Source organism: Drosophila miranda, chromosome XR (assembly GCF_003369915.1).
Source record: "Drosophila miranda strain MSH22 chromosome XR, D.miranda_PacBio2.1, whole genome shotgun sequence".
In the NCBI taxonomy this organism is placed as follows: domain Eukaryota; kingdom Metazoa; phylum Arthropoda; class Insecta; order Diptera; family Drosophilidae; genus Drosophila; species Drosophila miranda.
Window position 1 is genome coordinate 26,542,433 of NC_046674.1, and position 19,834 is coordinate 26,562,266.

General features: G+C 51.9%; 1 protein-coding gene across 2 annotated transcripts; it reads left to right on the forward strand.

Moving 5' to 3' along the window:
* Positions 1–10,107: 10,107 nt before the first annotated feature.
* On the forward strand, positions 10,108–19,322 carry LOC117186541 (protein TIS11-like). Of its 2 annotated transcripts, none has more exons than XM_033387469.1 (3): positions 10,108–10,352; positions 10,846–11,171; positions 19,030–19,322. In XM_033387469.1, exons 2-3 carry the CDS (start codon positions 10,936–10,938, stop codon positions 19,310–19,312), a joined length of 519 nt encoding a protein of 172 aa, XP_033243360.1. In that variant the 5' UTR covers positions 10,108–10,352; positions 10,846–10,935; the 3' UTR covers positions 19,313–19,322. The 2 variants fall into 2 exon arrangements, with proteins under 2 accessions (XP_033243360.1, XP_033243359.1); XM_033387468.1 differs by lacking the exon at positions 19,030–19,322 and adding an exon at positions 11,274–11,941 and having other exon boundaries at positions 10,111–10,352.
* The last annotated feature ends 512 nt before the right edge of the window (positions 19,323–19,834 follow it).

Here is a 19,834-nt window from a genome sequence, read left to right on the forward strand (position 1 = left end):
TTTTCAGCCGTAGGTATACGCTACCTACGCCCCACGCCATCTTCCCGAACTTGGGATACAGGATGTCCTCCGCCATCTTGCTGATCTGGAGGATCACGTGCTGGCCCGCCTCGTTGGATAGTGGGCTACCGGCATGCAGAACCTTCCAATCAGCCGTTGGCACGTCCGGATTTTGCCTCTGCAGCAGCTTCAGTGCTCGCTCCCCCTGGACAGCAATGGGGAAGAGCACCTTCGCCTTTGGTATGGACGGGATCAGCTCCCTGTCTACCACCTCCAGCTTGGCCCCCTCCCACAGAGCTTCCAGTGGGGGCACCTTCTGCACCAGCCACTGCCGCGTTGGGTCGTCATTGCACTTGAGGATTTTGACCCCGTTCAGCCATCCCGCTCCATCGAACGTGGGCATGGGAGCGCTAGGGTCCTCCTCCATTCGCGAGAACAGTGCCTCGACGAGCTGCGCGTGGACTAACTTCCACTGCGCCGCCGTCATCTTCCCGTTCTCATCGCTGCGATCGATCAAGGCCACAATGAGATGTCTCTTGGACACCTCGCTCATGGCCTTCTGCCTCGGCTTCCTCGTCTTCAGCTGGGGGGTGGCCACCTTGGGCCCGCGTTGCCGCTTGCTCGCCGTAGTGTCTTTGGCAGCACTCTCGATCGAGCGTTGCCTCTTGGTGGCCAACATCTCCTCCACCTTGTTGGCGAATCTACCGTTTGTTGCCTTCATCTGCGGCAGCTGCGCGTAGTATTCGCGGCCCTCCTGTACCCGTTGCTCAGCCCAGGCTAGCTTGGACTTCTCCTCTTGGGAGATATCCGCCTTGCCCTGGAGCCGGCTCAGTAACTTGAGGGCCGCCTTATACTGAGCTTTTGCCTTCATCCCCTCCCTGGAACGCTTCGGCCCTTCCCTACGCAGGGAGCTGGTACCTGGTTCCGGCGAGCGGAGAAGGCTTTCCTCTTCGGTCTTGCTAAGGTTTAGCACGCTCTCCAGGTCCGAGTCTGCATCGACAACGGCACCCGCGCGGCTCAACCTGCAACGCGTCGTTTTTGTGGCAGTAGTATTACAACTGACATGACCTGCTCCCGCCATGCCCGAGGTGTGACCGCTGGCGACACGCAGAGAGGATTGCTCCTCCCCGTGCCCGCCGGTGGTAGCAGTCACGCTTTCCACCGACGTTTGGGTTGACATCCCAACCCGTGTTTGCTCCTTATCTACCTCCATATTTGGCCCGAAGGTCCATACCGGTTAATGTTTTTTTTGGGGGGGACCACCCCCTAGCGTTTTATGCCTGGCCGCCAGGCACCTCTAGCCATGGCCTTGGTTCAGTTCCCCCGACTTTAGATCGGGAAGACGATGGACCATAGCCTTAGCTAGACACTGCATTACCCCGGGCAAGGCAAGCGACAGTGCATTATCCTCGCCCGGGATAATGCAGTGTCCATTGCCCAGCCGGCACCCTCGCGGAGGGTTCAGCTAGAGGGTTTTTGCCAGCTCCAAAACATATACATATATATACAAAATATATGTACATGAATACATATATATATGTATACATATATATTTTATATATAACGTTGGACCGTAACGTTGTCTTCCAATCCAATCCAAAACGGATCGCCGAGAGCCGAGAGCCGAGTAGGTTCTTTAATTTATTATCCTGCTAAATTATGTAGTAGCAACGTTGTGTACATATTGCGATATGAGTTGATATTTTTTGATAAACTTTTATATAAATTATACATACTTATGATTACGAGACTACGATAATGATAATGATAACGATAACGATAACAGTAACAGTAACAGTAGCGCCAATGCCAATCCACTGGCGAACGCTATTAACGATGATATACCTCTTGCAGTCCTCTGCAATGCAACAAAACAAAACAAAAACGAAACGAAACAAAAAGAAAAGAAAAAGACCCAATCACAATTCAAACAAAAGACAAAGAAGAACAAAACAGATTTTTGTCAATTGTTCATCACTAGACTATCGATATCGAACGAGCACTACTCGATATTCGACTCGATTCGATTTGATTCGGTGGAAAATACAGAAGCTAGTGCTTATTCCCAAGCCAGGCAAGCCGCCGGGTACAGCGTCGTCGTATAGGCCTATCTGCCTGATCGACACCGCGGGTAAACTGCTTGAGAAGGTGGTTTGCGCGCGACTGGAACGCTCCATCGCGGAGGCTGGCGACCTCTCACCGCACCAATACGGCTTTCGCAAGGCCCGATCCACGATAGACGCCGTTCGTAAGGTGGTGGACATTGCCTCCGGTGCAATTGCTGGCACTCGGTGGAAAGGCGGCGGGAAAGAGTATTGCCTAGTAGTCACTCTAGGCGCGTTCAACTAGACTCTAATGCGTTCAACACGGCGAGGTGGAGCTGCATCCTAAGGGCGCTGGAGAGTTTCGACACAGCCAGGTACCTGCAGCGGATGGTACAAAGCTACTTTGAGAGAAGGCTGCTTTTGTACGACACGCAGGCTGGCACGGAGGAATACGAGGTATCGGCAGGCGTCCCGCAGGGTTCAGTGCTTGGCCCCACTCTGTGGAACGCAATGTATGACGGCATCTTGCGACTCAGCCTCCCCCACGGAGTACACATGGTGGGTTTTGCAGACGATGTGGCTGTCCTAGTGGTGGCAAAAGACCTGTCCGTCGTGGAAACGACCTGCAGCCAAACGATAGCGCGCATTGAACAGTGGCTGGACCTGGTCGGGCTCGAACTCGCACCCCACAAAACAGAGGCAGTGCTGGTATCCAGCCGGAAGAAAGTCGAGACGGCCAACATCTCAGTGGCAGGTACTCTGGTTTCGTCTAAGCGCGCTATCAAATACCTTGGTGTCCTGGTGGACACACGTCTCTGCTTTCGGGAGCACTTGGCCTACATGGGCACGAAGGCGGCGACCACCAACGGTGCGCTTTCGAGGCTAATGCTAAACACCCGAGGACCAAAGCAATGGCGGCGACAACTGCTAACGAGTGTCACGAGATCGGTGATGCTATATGCGGCGCCAATCTGGGCAAAGGCCCTTCGAACAGCGAGCTACGCACGGGGTCTGGCAGCCACGCACCGCCTCTCTTCGATTCGGATCACCAGTGCCTTCCGAACGGTCTCGGACGAGGCAGCACACGTGATCGCGGGCATAGGACCCCTGGAATTCCTGGCGGAGGAACGGTCCACATACTACCAGGAAACACATGGCAGAGGAATGGACGCGGCGGCGAAAAGGCAGGTACGCATGGCGTGCAAACAGGAGAGTCTCAGAAGGTGGCAACAGCGCTGGGACACGACCACTAAGGGGCGTTGGACCCACCAGCTTATCCCGTCCATCGACGCGTGGGTAAGCAGGAAGCACGGGCAGGTCAACTTTTACCTGACTCAGCTCCTCAGTGGTCACGGCTGCTTCCGAAGCTACCTTCATCGCTTCGGGCACGCGGACTCCGCAGAATGCTCTTGGTGCGGGCACTACGTGGAGGAGGATGCCGAGCATGCGATATTTTCGTGTGGCAGGTTCGCAGCGCTGCGCCAGCGGCTAGAAGAAGCGCTGGGTGGAGCCGTAGTCAAGCAGAGCTTGGTGCCGTGCATGCTCCTGTTCCCTGAAAACTGGGAAGCGACGAGCTGCTTCGCGGCGACCATTATGAGGGAACTGCGCGCTGTTGAGCACCAGACAAGAGTCCAGTTAGTCTAAACGAAGCCTGCACATGTGTGAAGCATTGCTTCACGGCCGTACCACACATGTTGGGCTTGCATAGCCTAGCCTTTAATATAGTTTGCTTTAAGTATAAAATAAGTTGTAAATACGAGCAACTAAATGGAATTAAAAAAAAAAAAAAACCACACTGACACTCACACACAATCACACACATACACACACAAACGTATATATTTTGACCATTGATAATTTTATGTTTTTTTTATATGGTATATTCAGAAAGAATCATTTTGTTTATTATATATTTTTATTTAAATTAATTTATTTTATATATTTTTCTTGATTTCTTATTTTGGGTGCAGTTATATAATTATAATTGTTAGTGTTACGCGAGAAGAGAAGAGCAGCCCCTATATTATTTATACGAGACCGCAAGCCCCAGCCAGCCCAAAACCACAAAACCTTACGCTCCTGCGAAGGAAACCCCCCCCCCCCCCCCCCCCCCCCCCCCCCAGAAAACAACAAACTATTCTAAATATACGTATAGTACATATAGGCATGCATTCGGGGGGATCTTTGGTTGATCTTTGGTGTTTGTGGGAGGCGGTCGATCGGTCGGTCGGTCAACACACAACACACACAAAACTGAGTACAGTGTTAGCGATGTATAATTAAGCGAGACGGAGCAACAAATACAAAATAGCGAGCGACAACTTAATGGAAATATTTAAATTATTTATGTACACACAGACACGACACCCTCTACATACATTTATGTACATATGTATGTACAATTCCACCTCAATGGATAGATAATTTTGGAATCCTTATTTTTACTTTTTGTCATTGTCCCATTCAAAACCAATCACAACAATCCAATATTTAACTATTTATATTAATTCGATTGATTTCACAGTGGCAGTGGTATTATATTTATGTACAATTTGAAACAATAGCAGCGGAATAATTCGAAAAAAATTCAAAACAGAGAGAGGAATAGAGAGAGATGGAGAGATAGAGAAAGAGAGAGCGCGCTCGTTGATCAATCAAATGTGGGGGGTATATAATTCTCAAAGTGCCTTATTATTAATATATTATATATGAATATGAAACAAATACAGAAAACACACAAATTATGTATAGTCTTGAGAAAGAGTGAAAAAACAAAACAACAAAACAAGGCATTAATTATTTATTTGTATTTAATTACTATCTACCCAATCAATCCCCACTTGTTACGGCAGAGTGCAAAGGTCTACCACATAATGATACTATGGAAACAAACCAATATAAATTACTGTTTTTTTTTTTTCTGTATTTATACTTAAACTTAGACGTAACTGAAACCCTCAGCTTTTGGTTATTACTATACGATAATTCTTTTTATAAAAACATGCTCTTCCCTTTGTACAACAAACAAGCACAGAAACACAAAACAAAATCGTACGACCGTCAATATGTGGCCTTATCAAATGGAACCCTTTACTCTACGCCTTACGCCCCACATCGTCTTCCTTTTAAAGTAATAATGAATTCTATGCTAATCGGAAGCGAGAAAGAGAGAGAACTCTGGAATGAGAGAGAACTCTGGAATGACCTGAACTCTGCTGAGTTTATTGAGGCATGTCCTTCTGTCCAAGGCTGGCCACCATACCACCACTCCATAGAGCATGATTGGTCGTATGATGGCGGTGTAGAGCCACCGAACTATATAGGGGGTCATTCCCTATTTTGGTCCGATGGCTTTCCTGCAAGTATAGAGGGCCACTGTGGCCTTCTTTACTCTATCCTCTATGCTCAATTTCCAATCGAGCTTTCTATCGAGGATTAGGCCAAAATACTTGGCGTTGTTGCTGAAGACTAGCGTTTCCCCACATAGTCTTGGGGGAATCAGTACCGGAACTTTGTACTTCCTAGTGAAAAGCACCAGTTCCGTTTTAGACGGGTTGACGCCTAACCCGCATTTGTCTGCCCATTTCGACATTTTCGTGAGAGTACTTGTCATGCACTCACACAATGTCTGCGGAAATTTTCCGGAGAATGCTATGGCAACATCGTCCGCGTACGCCACCACACGACAGCCACCCCCCTCTATCTCCCGCAGCAGTGTGTTCACTGCCACGTTCCATAGGAGGGGCGAGAGGACTCCGCCCTGCGGTGTGCCTCTGCTGACAAATCTGGTACACGTTGACGTCCCCAGTGATGCCTCAACCGTCCTGCATTGTAGCATCTGATCGATCAGGCTCACCGTCCTGGAGTCAACGCCCAGATACGTCAGTGCGCCCGTGATGGCGGTCGGAAGGATGTTGTTAAAGCCGCCTTCTATGTCGAGGAAGGCTACTAGGGTGTACTCCTTAAAATTAAGGGATGCTTCGATGATCGATGTGATCGAGTGTAGGGCCGTTTCGGTGGATCTTCCCATCCGATAGGCATGCTGGGAGTCTGAGATCAGACTGGACGGAATGCACGCCGTTAGATGCAGCCCCAGGAGCCGCTCCATCGCCTTTAGAAGAAAAGACGATAGACTTATGGGTCTGAAATCTTTTGGGGCAGTGTGCGAGGGCTTGCCTGCCTTGGGTATGAATACGACTTTGGTCTGAAGCCAGGTGTCAGGAATGCACCCGTGGGAGAAGATTCCCTCGTAAATTATTTTGAGCCAGTTAATGGCTTTATGTCCCGCGTGAATCAGTTGGGCAGGGAAAATGCCGTCTGGCCCCGCGGACTTGTAGGGTTTAAAGCTTCTGATCGCCCAGGAAATGTTCTCCTGGCTTAGCAGTCCCAAGATGGCATTTGAGGCGACAGAAGGAGGCGCGAGGTAGTTGGGTCTGTTTTCATCGCAGCCAGGGAAGTGGGTATTTAGGAGAAGATTTAGCGACTCCTCGCTGGACGTAGTTTACGACTGGTCGGTGTTCTTCAAGTAGCCCAGGGTGGGTGTTGTCTTCGAGAGAACTCTGCGCAAGCGTGAGGCTTCTGAGTTACTCTCGATTTCGCTGCAGAACTTACGCCAGGAGGCGCATTTGGCTTTTCTAAGTTCTTTGTTGTAGGTTGACAGACTGGCCTTGTATTCGGCCCAGTTTTGCTCAACGTTTTCAGCCTTAGCTTTATTGAAGAGTCTCCGGGAGGCTTTCCGGAGTTCACCCAGTTTCGGATTCCACCATTCAGGTTTCTTCCGGCCTCTGTTCTTGCCAGAGGGGCATGCTTTGTCGAGCGCCTTATTGCAGGCGTCGGTAAAGATCTTAAGAAGACGAGTCGTGGCCTCCGTGGAGAACTCCTCCTCAGATGGGGGCTCAGGGAGAACACGACAGAGGTAATCAGAGTACCGAGTCCAGTTTGTCCGCCTGATGTTTCGGAATCGGACTGGCTTCGGTACTGAGAAGGAGAAGACAGTTTCCACGTGCCTGTGGTCCGAGAAGGAGTGCTCTTCCAGGACCCTCCAGGATACAATGTTACGCTGTATCTCATGAGAGGCAAGCGTGAGGTCCAGGACCTCCTTGCCGTTTTTAATGATAAAGGTGGGATCACTACCCCGGTTTGGTAAGACCATCTGAGTGGTCAGTAAGTAACTGAAAAGGTACTCACCCCTTTCGTTTGTGTCAGTGCTTCCCCACTGACAGTGATGTGCATTGGCATCGCACCCCACAATTAGGCCGATGTCCTTGGCCGAGCAGTCTGCGATTAGAGCCCGGAGAGGCGCGTGTGGAGGGGGGTCTGGTTGTTCATGCCCCATGTATGCGGAGCAGATCCTCAGTGAGCGCTCCTGGCCTTCGAGGCTCACTGCGGTGTGGTCTTCATTGCTGAAATTTGGGAGCAAAAATAGGTGCAACTCTCTTTTTGCAAGAATGCAGGTACGAATTTTACCTGCGGTTTCAGCTACATATAGCTTGTAGTCAGAAGTCCTCAGACCGGAGACCCTGTTTCCGAGGATCCAGGGCTCCTGAATGAGGACTATGTCGGCTCCACCCTTGGCCAGGTGGAGCAGTAGAGCAGCGCATGCTGCCTTACAATGGTGGAGGTTTATCTGCAGGAGCGTCAACGACATTCCTGAGGCTCGCCTCCACCATTGTTGCTTCTAGATCGCTGTCAGGGGATTCCGGCTCCTCCCCGACAACGATGTGGCTGAGACCTCTGGCTAGGTCGCTCTCGTCGAACGCGTAGTCGTCCAAGATATCGTCCGACATCATGGACGCCGCATCCGACGCCGGGTTGTCTTCCTCGCACGAGGCCCCCTCTTTCGGGATCTCCGGCAGCTCCGGGTCTGGCTCGACCTCCGCTTGCCTGCCCTTGCGATCGGACTTGTAAGTGGATATGGTGACCTTCTTGTAGCCATAATCCACTACACCGTCCGACTTTGCGAGGAGATCAATGGATTCCTCATTTAGGACGAGGATAATCTGGCGCCTCTGCCCTTGGATATCCTCCACCTTTGCCACCTTCCAATCGGCTATAGGAAGGTGGGGGTTGCAGACCTGCAGTAACCTGAGGATCTTCTCAGGCTCTGCAGGCTTAGCCGAGACCCACGCTCTGGCTCTCGGGCGACTAGGGACATCTTCCCACTTCACGGCCTCCAGTTTCGCCCCTGGATAGACCTCTTTTAGGGCCGCCACCGCCTTCATGTAGAGGGCCGCAGAGCGAGCGTCTTGGCAGGCGATGGCTTTCACCTTGCCTTGATGCCACCCTGCGTCCTCACACTTTGGCGGTGGTCCGCCGTTCTCCTCCAGTTCCAGTAGGAACCGGTCCTGGAGCTCGTTCTCCACCAGGTGCCACTTATCGCGAGGGACATGGCCGTCCTCGGCGCCCCTGTCCAGGACACCGATCAGGGTCCTGCCCCTCGCCACCTCAGCGAACGACCGGTTCGTGAGGTGGGTCTTCACCCGCTTGGCTTGCTGGGCTTGGCCTGGCTGATTTGCGGGGTCCTCCGCTGAGCGTTGCCGCTTGTTGGCGGCCTTGGCTGCGCCCTTTCCGGCTTTGGCTGGCTGGAACAGTGGAAGGATTGAGCAGGCCCACAGCCTCTGCTCCTTTCCTTCGGCTGACGCCTTGAAGTTCGGGTCTTCGTTGGACAGGATGAAAGCCGCTCGTCTCCTGTCCTGGTACGACGGCTTTCCACCCCGTGGTGCAGAGACGCTGCCCGCCGGGGCTCCCATGGGTTCTTCGGTCCCGGTGCGCTTACCAGCCGCGATTACGCTCTGCTTGGCAGCCACCCCGGTATCCGCTTCGCCCTTGGAGCCACCCGACTTGGAAGGACCCGATTGGCTTTTCGGGCCCCCCCTCGCTGCGGCTGCTGCCTGAAGACGGTGGACCGACTCAGTCTCCTTCCCCGTCTTCTTTGGACCCGGTTTCCCAGGCGCTGGTGCAGAGGGATCGGCTTGTCCCTCCGGTACTTTAAGAGGAGTACCGAGCTCCTTTGCGCCTTTGTTGGTTTTTATATGTTTATTATTTGGCATAGTAGTTCCCACGAGTAGGCGGGAAGGGGATGGTCACCCGAGGCATAGCCCGCTTGCCCCGGGAAGCCTGATTTAAACTGGAGGTCGGCAGGTATCCAGAGTCCGCATATTAGCGACCGGGCACCCCCCCGGCCATGCATCCCTCGGCATATAACAGTGTCACCTTGGATTGGGGTAATTTCACTGAGAGTTTTCTTCTCTCCGCCCGACTACCATTCGCCAGCATCATAGCAGAGACATGACCGTGCTAGGACCTGTTTCCAGCCGCCCTCACGGGGAGAGTATAGTCGCACTTCCACCGGTGTGCACAGTTACGGCGGGTGACGGTTCGCTCGCAACCCTCTGTGTCCTAGGGGGGTGGGGGGGGGGGGGGGGGGGGGGGGGGGGGGGGGTGTGAGACGCAGACCGCACCGGGTATTACTAACCGGAGCGGCTGCGCCTCAGTTCCGAGTTCACAGTTGTGCGAGCCGACCCGTCATCCGTTTGTCCCCCTGTAGCACCCGATGGCTGACGGCCTATTAATATAAATAAGTATATTAAAGTTTTCGCTGGCGCATCAACGAATTTTGGTGCCAATTTGCAGCCGATGCAAAAAAAAAAATGTATAATTTATACAAAAAAATTGAAACTGTTGAAATTAATTGCTTTTTCAGAGTTACATAAATGAAAAATGTTGTGTTTTTTTTAAAGGTTTTTCTCCGACATAATAATTTTGAAGATAACCTTGAATATTTGTTATGTTTACGGTTTTAGCATTCTTCCGTGGAGCTTACCAAAAAATTCTGGACCTGTCTAGTTGGTAACTTGGTTCGTCCTGATTATAAAACAGTAAATATCATTGTTCTTTGATTGCGTCTATTTTTTTTTTAGTAGTTTCATTGTTTGCCGACCAGAATATGACTAGTGTTTCAGAGTGAAGTCTGACCAGGCGTTGTAGACAATTGGATGCGTGTAGATGTATAACAGCACCCACATTTGGAACATGCAGAACATTAGGATCGGGTCTGCACTGGAAAACACCAGTCTAAAATATTCGATTTGATGTCGGAATCAAAGGGTCCTGCTCCACGTACAAATTCACATACTATATTGTATCTATATTTATCTATCACAGTGACCTGTGACATTCAGTGATCACAACTCTAAAATATGTAGATATTCCACATTCAAATTCGATTCCGATAACAAAAATAAAGTCAAGTCCAACAGAAAATAGTTCAGGATAAAGGATAAGCAAAACGGAACAACAAAGGAACAAGTAGGTACCCCCCACCCTTCCATTGGTGGCCAATGGTGGCCCCCCACAGCCCTTTGTCCAGCAGCGGTATGGGAGTGTATTCGTGTGTTCCTGTGTCCGTGTGTCGTTGGTTAATGTGTGGAAAATTATAAGCATTGGTGACTCTTGCAATATCCCCACGCTGCAAGTGGTGCGCATTCGCTGCCTCTGCCTCAGTCGCTGCTTACCGAAATAGCGCTGTTGCTGCAGTCGCTGCCGCTAGACCAATGTGTCTCTGTGTGTGTGTGTGTGTGGGGTTTTTTTTTGCTTATAGGTCAAGTTAAAAGTAAGAGTATCCAACACCATTTGAGCCGTGTCTTTGCTACTCGTCGCCCTCTTTCGCCCTTGTTCGTTCGCCCTCTCTCTCTTTATCATCCGATCCCTTTTGAGTCTTTTGAGTTTTTGCGAAACATTCGCGTTACGTATCCCCAAGCAGCAATGGAAATTGATTTCAACGTATCTCTCCCATTCGCAGGTGGCCAGCGATCATCACCAGCCGCAGCAGCAACAGCAGCACCAGCACCATCAGCAGCAGACAGCGGATCAACTCGTCCTGGATATCAGCATGGAGCAGTCACAGTCGCAGCAGCACCGCCTCTATGGCGCCCTCACACGCACCATCTCACAGCCGGCTCAACAGCGCCACCCTCTGCACCAGCAGCAGATCCAACAACAGCAGCAGCAGCAGGGTGTTGCCTCCTTAGTGATCATCATTGAGAATCTGGGGAACATGAATCTGCACCGTACGCTCCAGCGCACACAGTTGGAGCCGCTGCTCCAACAGCCCATGAACATATCTCGGTGAGTGCCCCCCCCCCTCCCCCCAGATCTGTCAGATCTTTCATTATGCGCCAGACGTGCCTCACATGTGACTTACTCTTTCCCTTCGCTTGTGTGTTGCAGCTACAAGACGGAGCTGTGCCACCCGTTCGAGGAGGCCGGCGAGTGCAAGTACGGAGAGAAGTGCCAGTTCGCGCACGGCTTCCACGAGCTGCGCAACCTGCAGCGCCATCCCAAGTACAAGACAGAGTACTGCCGCACCTTCCATAGCGTCGGCTTCTGCCCCTACGGGCCGCGCTGCCATTTTGTGCACAACGCGGACGAGGCCCGCGCTCAGCAGCAGGCCGCAGCCCAGGCGGAAGCGGATTGGGAGGACAGGCCAAGCAGATGCTGCAGAAGACCATGAGCACGCCGATGCAGCAGGAGGAGATGCCGCGCTTGCCCGTCTTCAACCGCCTGAGCTCTGCCGTGGAGGACTACCAGCAGAAGCTTCAGTCCAGCCTACTGCCCTAAGCAGCTCCAGCATCAGCATCAACACGAACATCAACACAGTCAAGCCACACCTCACCTTCGCCTTCGCCTTCGCCCGAAATCTGATCTTGAAAACAAAACAAATAATACTTGTATACACGCACGCGACTGTATACAGATCTTCGGTCTTGCATTTATAGGACCTATTCGCGGACCCGCACACCCATTAGAACCCAGGCACTTTTGCTCTTGTTTAATATTTATGCAAAAATTGTACTAGTTATTACATGCGATCGGTCGTATTGAGAATCGATTATCAATCGATCCGATCAATGTATCAAAATCCAATCCAAAACATATAGGTTAGGTTAGGTTAGGTTAACCCGGACGGCCCTCAGCGGAGCCACGCATAGGCCAATATGGCCCTTAGTTATCCGGATGGGGGGGTGTATGAACCATCGCGGGAGTGTTAATGTGGTTTTAAAAGTCCCCGAGAATCGAGGTGTTTTTAGCATAGGCCAGCAGTTCCTGTGGCGTCCTTTTGGAGGCATCTTCCAGTGATGCCAACACTGGGGCGCCCAGGTATCTCCTCCTCTCCCTTGAGAGAGCCGGACAGTTGCAGATGAGATGTTCCAGGGTTTCGATAGCCCCAGGTTCCTCACATTTCCTACAACTGTCTCTGTTGGTGATGCCTAGCTTTGCTGCATGTGCAGCAGCCAGACAGTGACCTGTTAGTATCCCCACTAGCAATCTAGTCCTTTCGTGGTAGGTGCAGTAGGTAGTGGCTAAGTTTCTCGGTGCGCTCCTTGCACATTATCTTCGAGGTTCTGCAGGTGGTGGTACTCCTCCACCTGCTATCAGTCTGTGCTCTAGCCTGCTTCTCTAGATCGCCTTGTCTGTCTGCTTAGGATGTCTTATGCCTCCCTGCTCGCCAAGACACTTCTGGAACTGACCGCGGACGACTGCATGGATCTTATCGCCGCTTGGCTGTCGACGAATAGGTTGACCGCTGCCTTCCCGATGGCAAAAACTTCTGCCTGGAATATGCTGCATTGGTCCGGTAGCTTATACGACAGCCTTATCTCAGGGTCTGTACAGTATAGGCCCGCTCCTACTCCTCCTTCTATCTTGCAGCCGTCTGTGTATATATATATTTTCCAGTCTTCAGGTCCCAAAGATGTGGTTGTTTTGACGTCAAGGCAAGTTTGGGGGGTCATGTAATCAGTTGATCTGGTCATGTCCCTGCCAATTGAACTGTGCCCGTATCCTTGTATGGATAGGTTTCCTGATGCTATAAGGCGTTGTGCTGCCTTTCCCGCAATCAGGCGAGCGTGAATGTCCAGGGGGTCGATTCCGAGTATAGTTTCGACTGCTTTTGTTGGGGTTGACCTCAGCGCCCCTGTAATACAGAGCAGAGCCTGTCGCTGAGTCTTTTCCATAAGCTTATGGTATGTCTTCTTTTCAATAGCCTGCCACCACACTCCATACAGCAGAGTTGGTCGCACCACCGAGATGTAGATCCAGTGCATTAGAGCAGGTGACAGGCCCCATGTGCTGCTGAGCATCTTCTTGGATGCATAAAGCGCAATGGTAGCCTTCTTCACCCTTTCCACTACATTGGGCCTCCATGCCAGCTTGCTGTCCAGTACTGTGCCTAGGTATTTCACCTGTGATTTTGGAGTCAGCCTAGTTTGGTCAATTTTCGGAGGGGTCCATATCGGTACCTTGTACCTCTTGGTAAAGAGGATGAGGTCCGTCTTGTCCGCGTTGATACTGAGTCCTACCTCTTCCGCCCACTCACGTATCTCCCTGAGTGTACGTTCCATTATGGAGCTGAGGGTCGATGGACATACACCCGTAATAAGTATGCTTATGTCATCTGCATAGGCTGTTATTTTTGGGGCCTTCCTTTCAAATCTCTTAATGAGGTCATCGACCACCAAATTCCACAGTAGTGGCGATAGGACTCCACCTTGAGGTGTGCCTCTGTGTGCCCCTTTTACCATGGAAGCGGTGCCCCACTCCGATTGCACCCGTCTACAACTTAGGAGGTTTTTGATCCAGACGTTGATTGCAGGGTGTATGTTATTCGCTTCTAGGCGACTTGTTATTGCGGTTGTTGCCACGTTGTTAAATGCTCCTGAGATGTCCACAAATGCTCCCAAAGCATACTTTTTGTTGTGAAGGGCGCTCTCGATGGTGGCTACTAGCGAGTGTAGTGCCGTCTCCACTGATTTCCCCTTGGTGTAGGCGTGTTGGTTTATTGACATCAGTCCCCCTACCTCATTTCTGATGTGTAAATCCAACAGCTTTTCTAGTGTTTTTAGTAGAAAGGAGGTAAGGCTTATCGGTCTGTAATCCTTGGGACTCACGTGGCTGCACTTTCCTGCCTTAGGGAGGAAGACAACTCTCGAGGTTCTCCATTGGATGGGGATATAGCCTGTACTTAGGCATGCTGAGTATATTGCGAAGAGCCATGGGGTAATAACCTCTTTGGTCAACTGCATCATGGCTGGGAATATCCCGTCCAGTCCTGGTGCTTTTATGGCCGCGAAGGAGTCTATGGCCCAGTGGATTCTCTTAGTGGTTAACAGACCTATTGGGGGGTGCTGTTCCTCAGTTGCTAGGTCCTGATGCTCCTTGGCGTCAGTGACCTCGGTGCATCCAGGGAAGTGCGCCTCCATTAGTGCTGTTAGGGCTTCTTTACTGCCCTCTGTCCACTGTCCGTTGTCTAGTTTTAGTTGGCTCTGTACTGTGGGCTGCTTTGAGAGCAGCTTCCGGAGCCTAGCGGTTTCGGGCACTTTCTCAATGTTGGAGCAGAAGTTTCTCCACGAGTTCCTTTGTGCCTTACGTATTTCCTTCTTGTAGCTCCTAAGTAGGATTTTATTTTCCTCATTGACAATCTCTTCGTTCGCTTGTTTGGCGATCTTGAAGAATTCCTTGAGGTTGTTCCTTTGGAGAGAGAGATCTCGGTTCCACCAGAGTGGCTTGGACCTCCTCTTCGTTCTCGAGGGTTTGCACGATGCATGGTAGGCGTTCAGTAACTCGTTGGATAGGGTCTTTAGGGACTTCTCTATATCCTCCGCGGATTTCACTGAGCCCGGATTCGCGAGCTTCGAAGTAACAGTCTTTTTAAACTTTACCCAGTTTGTGTTTCGGGGGTTTCTATAGACTGTTATCTTCGAAGAGTGTTTGAATTCGCACTTGAACTGAATGTACTTATGGTCTGAGAAGGATGGTCTTTCGAGGACTCTCCAGTCAGATACCAAGGTACTCTTTCCCGTGACAAGAGTTAGGTCTAGCACGTTTGACGAGGTGGGACCCACGAAGGTGTGTTCCTCCCCACGTTTGCTACATCTAAGTTAGTGGATAAGATAAAGTCTAGGAGTGACTCACCTCTATCGTTGGTGTCAGGGCTTCCCCACACATTGTGATGGGCGTTGGCGTCTGCACCGATGAGGAGTTGGAGATTTTTGGAGCCGGCTTCTGTCACCAGACTCCTAAGTTCTTCCGGCGGGGCGGGCCTGTCGTGTGCCATGTAGCAGGAAGCTTCCATTAGGCGCTTTTCCTCGCTCTCCAGCATCACCACCGTCAGGTCATCCGTGCTGTAATGAGACATAAGATGAGCATGGATTCCCTTCCGTACGAGTACGGCGGTTCTGTTCCTGCTTACCGATGTTGAGTAGAGAAGGCTGTAATTTGAGGACTTTAGTCCGGCCACAGAGTTGCCTGACGCAATCCACGGCTCCTGGACTAAAGCTATGTCGGCGGGCCCTTGCTCCATGGCAATGAGGAGCTCCGCCGACGCTACCTTGCTTTTATGGAGATTGAGTTGCAGCACCCTTAGTGTCATGGGTGGCTAACTCAACCTCGCACGACGGGTTGACTATGATTGTCAGGTCACCGTCACCGTCTTCCTCCTCCTCCGAGTCGTCCAGCGCAAGACCCTGGGCGGCCTCCACTATGGTCTCCAGACCTAGGTCCTTCTCGACCTCGCCTGCCTGGAGGGTGTGCGCATCTTTATCCTCGGGTGGCGCTTTTTCAGCCGTAGGTATACGCTACCTACGCCCCACGCCATCTTCCCGAACTTGGGATACAGGATGTCCTCCGCCATCTTGCTGATCTGGAGGATCACGTGCTGCCCCCCTCGTTGGGTAGTGGGCTACCGGCATGCAGAACCTTCCAATCAGCCGTTGGCACGTCCGGATTTTGCCTCTGCAGCAGCTTCAGTGCTCGCTCCCCCTGGACAGCAATGGGGAAGAGCACCTTCGCCTTTGGTATGGACGGGATCAGCTCCCTGTCTACCACCTCCAGCTTGGCCCCCTCCCACAGAGCTTCCAGTAGGGGCACCTTCTGCACCAGCCACTGCCGCGTTGGGTCGTCATTGCACTTGAGGATTTTGACCCCGTTCAGCCATCCCGCTCCATCGAACGTGGGCATGGGAGCGCTAGGGTCCTCCTCCATTCCACTGCGTCGCCGTCATCTTCCCGTTCTCATCGCTGCGATCGATCAAGGCCACAATGAGATGTCTCTTGGACACCTCGCTCATGGCCTTCTGCCTCGGCTTCCTCGTCTTCAGCTGGGGGGTGGCCACCTTGGGCCCGCGTTGCCGCTTGCTCGCCGGAGTGTCTTTGGCAGCACTCTCGATCGAGCGTTGCCTCTTGGTGGCCAACATCTCCTCCACCTTGTTGGCGAATCCACCGTTTGTTGCCTTCATCTGCGGCAGCTGCGCGTAGTATTCGCGGCCCTCCTGTACCCGTTGCTCAGCCCAGGCTAGCTTGGACTTCTCCTCTTGGGAGATATCCGCCTTGCCCTGGAGCCGGCTCAGTAACTTGAGGGCCGCCTTATACTGAGCTTTTGCCTTCATCCCCTCCCTGGAACGCTTCGGCCCTTCCCTACGCAGGGAGCTGGTACCTGGTTCCGGCGAGCGGAGAAGGCTTTCCTCTTCGGTCTTGCTAAGGTTTAGCACGCTCTCCAGGTCCGAGTCTGCATCGACAACGGCACCCGCGCGGCGACGAGGTGTGACCGCTGGCGACACGCAGAGAGGATTGCTCCTCCCCGTGCCCGCCGGTGGTAGCAGTCACGCTTTCCACCGACGTTTGGGTTGACATCCCAACCCGTGTTTGCTCCTTATCTACCTCCATATTTGGCCCGAAGGTCCCTACCGGTTAATGTTTTTCGGGGGGACCACCCCCTAGCGTTTTATGCCTGGCCGCCAGGCACCTCTAGCCATGGCCTTGGTTCAGTTCCCCCGACTTTAGATCGGGAAGACGATGGACCATAGCCTTAGCTAGACACTGCATTACCCCGGGCAAGGCAAGCGACAGTGCATTATCCTCGCCCGGGATAATGCAGTGTCCATTGCCCAGCCGGCACCCTCGCGGAGGGTTCAGCTAGAGGGTTTTTGCCAGCTCCAAAACATATACATATATATACAAAATATATGTACATGAATACATATATATATGTATACATATATATTTTATATATAACGTTGGACCGTAACGTTGTCTTCCAATCCAATCCAAAACGGATCGCCGAGAGCCGAGTAGGTTCTTTAATTTATTATCCTGCTAAATTATGTAGTAGCAACGTTGTGTACATACTGCGATATGAGTTGATATTTTTTGATAAACTTTTATATAAATTATACATACTTATGATTACGAGACTACGATAATGATAATGATAACGATAACGATAACAGTAACAGTAACAGTAGCGCCAATGCCAATCCACTGGCGAACGCTATTAACGATGATATACCTCTTGCAGTCCTCTGCAATGCAACAAAACAAAACAAAAACGAAACGAAACAAAAAGAAAAGAAAAAGACCCAATCACAATTCAAACAAAAGACAAAGAAGAACAAAACAGATTTTTGTCAATTGTTCATCACTAGACTATCGATATCGAACGAGCACTACTCAATATTCGACTCGAGTCGATTTGATTCGGTGGAAAATACAGAAGCTAGTGCTTATTCCCAAGCCAGGCAAGCCGCCGGGTACAGCGTCGTCGTATAGGCCTATCTGCCTGATCGACACCGCGGGTAAACTGCTTGAGAAGGTGGTTTGCGCGCGACTGGAACGCTCCATCGCGGAGGCTGGCGACCTCTCACCGCACCAATACGGCTTTCGCAAGGCCCGATCCACGATATACGCCGTTCGTAAGGTGGTGGACATTGCCTCCGGTGCAATTGCTGGCACTCGGTGGAAAGGCGGCGGGAAAGAGTATTGCCTAGTAGTCACTCTAGGCGCGTTCAACTAGACTCTAATGCGTTCAACACGGCGAGGTGGAGCTGCATCCTAAGGGCGCTGGAGAGTTTCGACACAGCCAGGTACCTGCAGCGGATGGTACAAAGCTACTTTGAGAGAAGGCTGCTTTTGTACGACACGCAGGCTGGCACGGAGGAATACGAGGTATCGGCAGGCGTCCCGCAGGGTTCAGTGCTTGGCCCCACTCTGTGGAACGCAATGTATGACGGCATCTTGCGACTCAGCCTCCCCCACGGAGTACACATGGTGGGTTTTGCAGACGATGTGGCTGTCCTAGTGGTGGCAAAAGACCTGTCCGTCGTGGAAACGACCTGCAGCCAAACGATAGCGCGCATTGAACAGTGGCTGGACCTGGTCGGGCTCGAACTCGCACCCCACAAAACAGAGGCAGTGCTGGTATCCAGCCGGAAGAAAGTCGAGACGGCCAACATCTCAGTGGCAGATACTCTGATTTCGTCTAAGCGCGCTATCAAATACCTTGGTGTCCTGGTGGACACACGTCTCTGCTTTCGGGAGCACTTGGCCTACATGGGCACGAAGGCGGCGACCACCAACGGTGCGCTCTCGAGGCTAATGCTAAACACCCGAGGACCAAAGCAATGGCGGCGACAACTGCTAACGAGTGTCACGAGATCGGTGATGCTATATGCGGCGCCAATCTGGGCAAAGGCCCTTCGAACAGCGAGCTACGCACGGGGTCTGGCAGCCACGCACCGCCTCTCTTCGATTCGGATCACCAGTGCCTTCCGAACGGTCTCGGACGAGGCAGCACACGTGATCGCGGGCAGAGCACCCCTGGAATTCCTGGCGGAGGAACGGTCCACATACTACCAGGAAACACATGGCAGAGGAATGGACGCGGCGGCGAAAAGGCAGGTACGCATGGCGTGCAAACAGGAGAGTCTCAGAAGGTGGCAACAGCGCTGGGACACGACCACTAAGGGGCGTTGGACCCACCAGCTTATCCCGTCCATCGACGCGTGGGTAAGCAGGAAGCACGGGCAGGTCAACTTTTACCTGACTCAGCTCCTCAGTGGTCACGGCTGCTTCCGAAGCTACCTTCATCGCTTCGGGCACGCGGACTCCGCAGAATGCTCTTGGTGGCTCTTCCCTTCTTTTGTGTGTTGCAGCTACAAGACGGAGCTGTGCCGCCCGTTCGAGGAGGCCGGCGAGTGCAAGTACGGAGAGAAGTGCCAGTTCGCGCACGGCTTCCACGAGCTGCGCAACCTGCAGCGCCATCCCAAGTACAAGACGGAGTACTGCCGCACCTTCCACAGCGTCGGCTTCTGCCCCTACGGGCCGCGCTGCCACTTTGTGCACATCGCGGACGAGGCCCGCGCTCAGCAGCAGGCCGCAGCCCAGGCGGAAGCGGATTGGGAGGACAGGCCAAGCAGATGCTGCAGAAGAGCATGAGCACGCCGATGCAGCGCCTGAGCTCTGCCGTGGAGGACTACCAGCAGAAGCTTCAGTCCAGCCTACTGCCCTAAGCAGCTCCAGCATCAGCATCAACACGAACATCAACACAGTCAAGCCACACCTCACCTTCGCCTTCGCCTTCGCCTTCGCCCGAAATCTGATCTTGAAAACAAAACAAATAATACTTGTATACACGCACGCGACTGTATACAGATCTTCGGTCTTGCATTTATAGGACCTATTCGCGGACCCGCACACCCATTAGAACCCAGGCACTTTTGCTCTTGTTTAATATTTATGCAAAAATTGTACTAGTTATTACATGCGATCGGTCGTATTGAGAATCGATTATCAATCGATCCGATCAATGTATCAAAATCCAATCCAAAACATATAGGTTAGGTTAGGTTAGGTTAACCCGGACGGCCCTCAGCGGGGCCACGCATAGGCCAATATGGCCCTTAGTTATCCGGATGGGGGGTGTATGAACCATCGCGGGAGTGTTAATGTGGTTTTAAA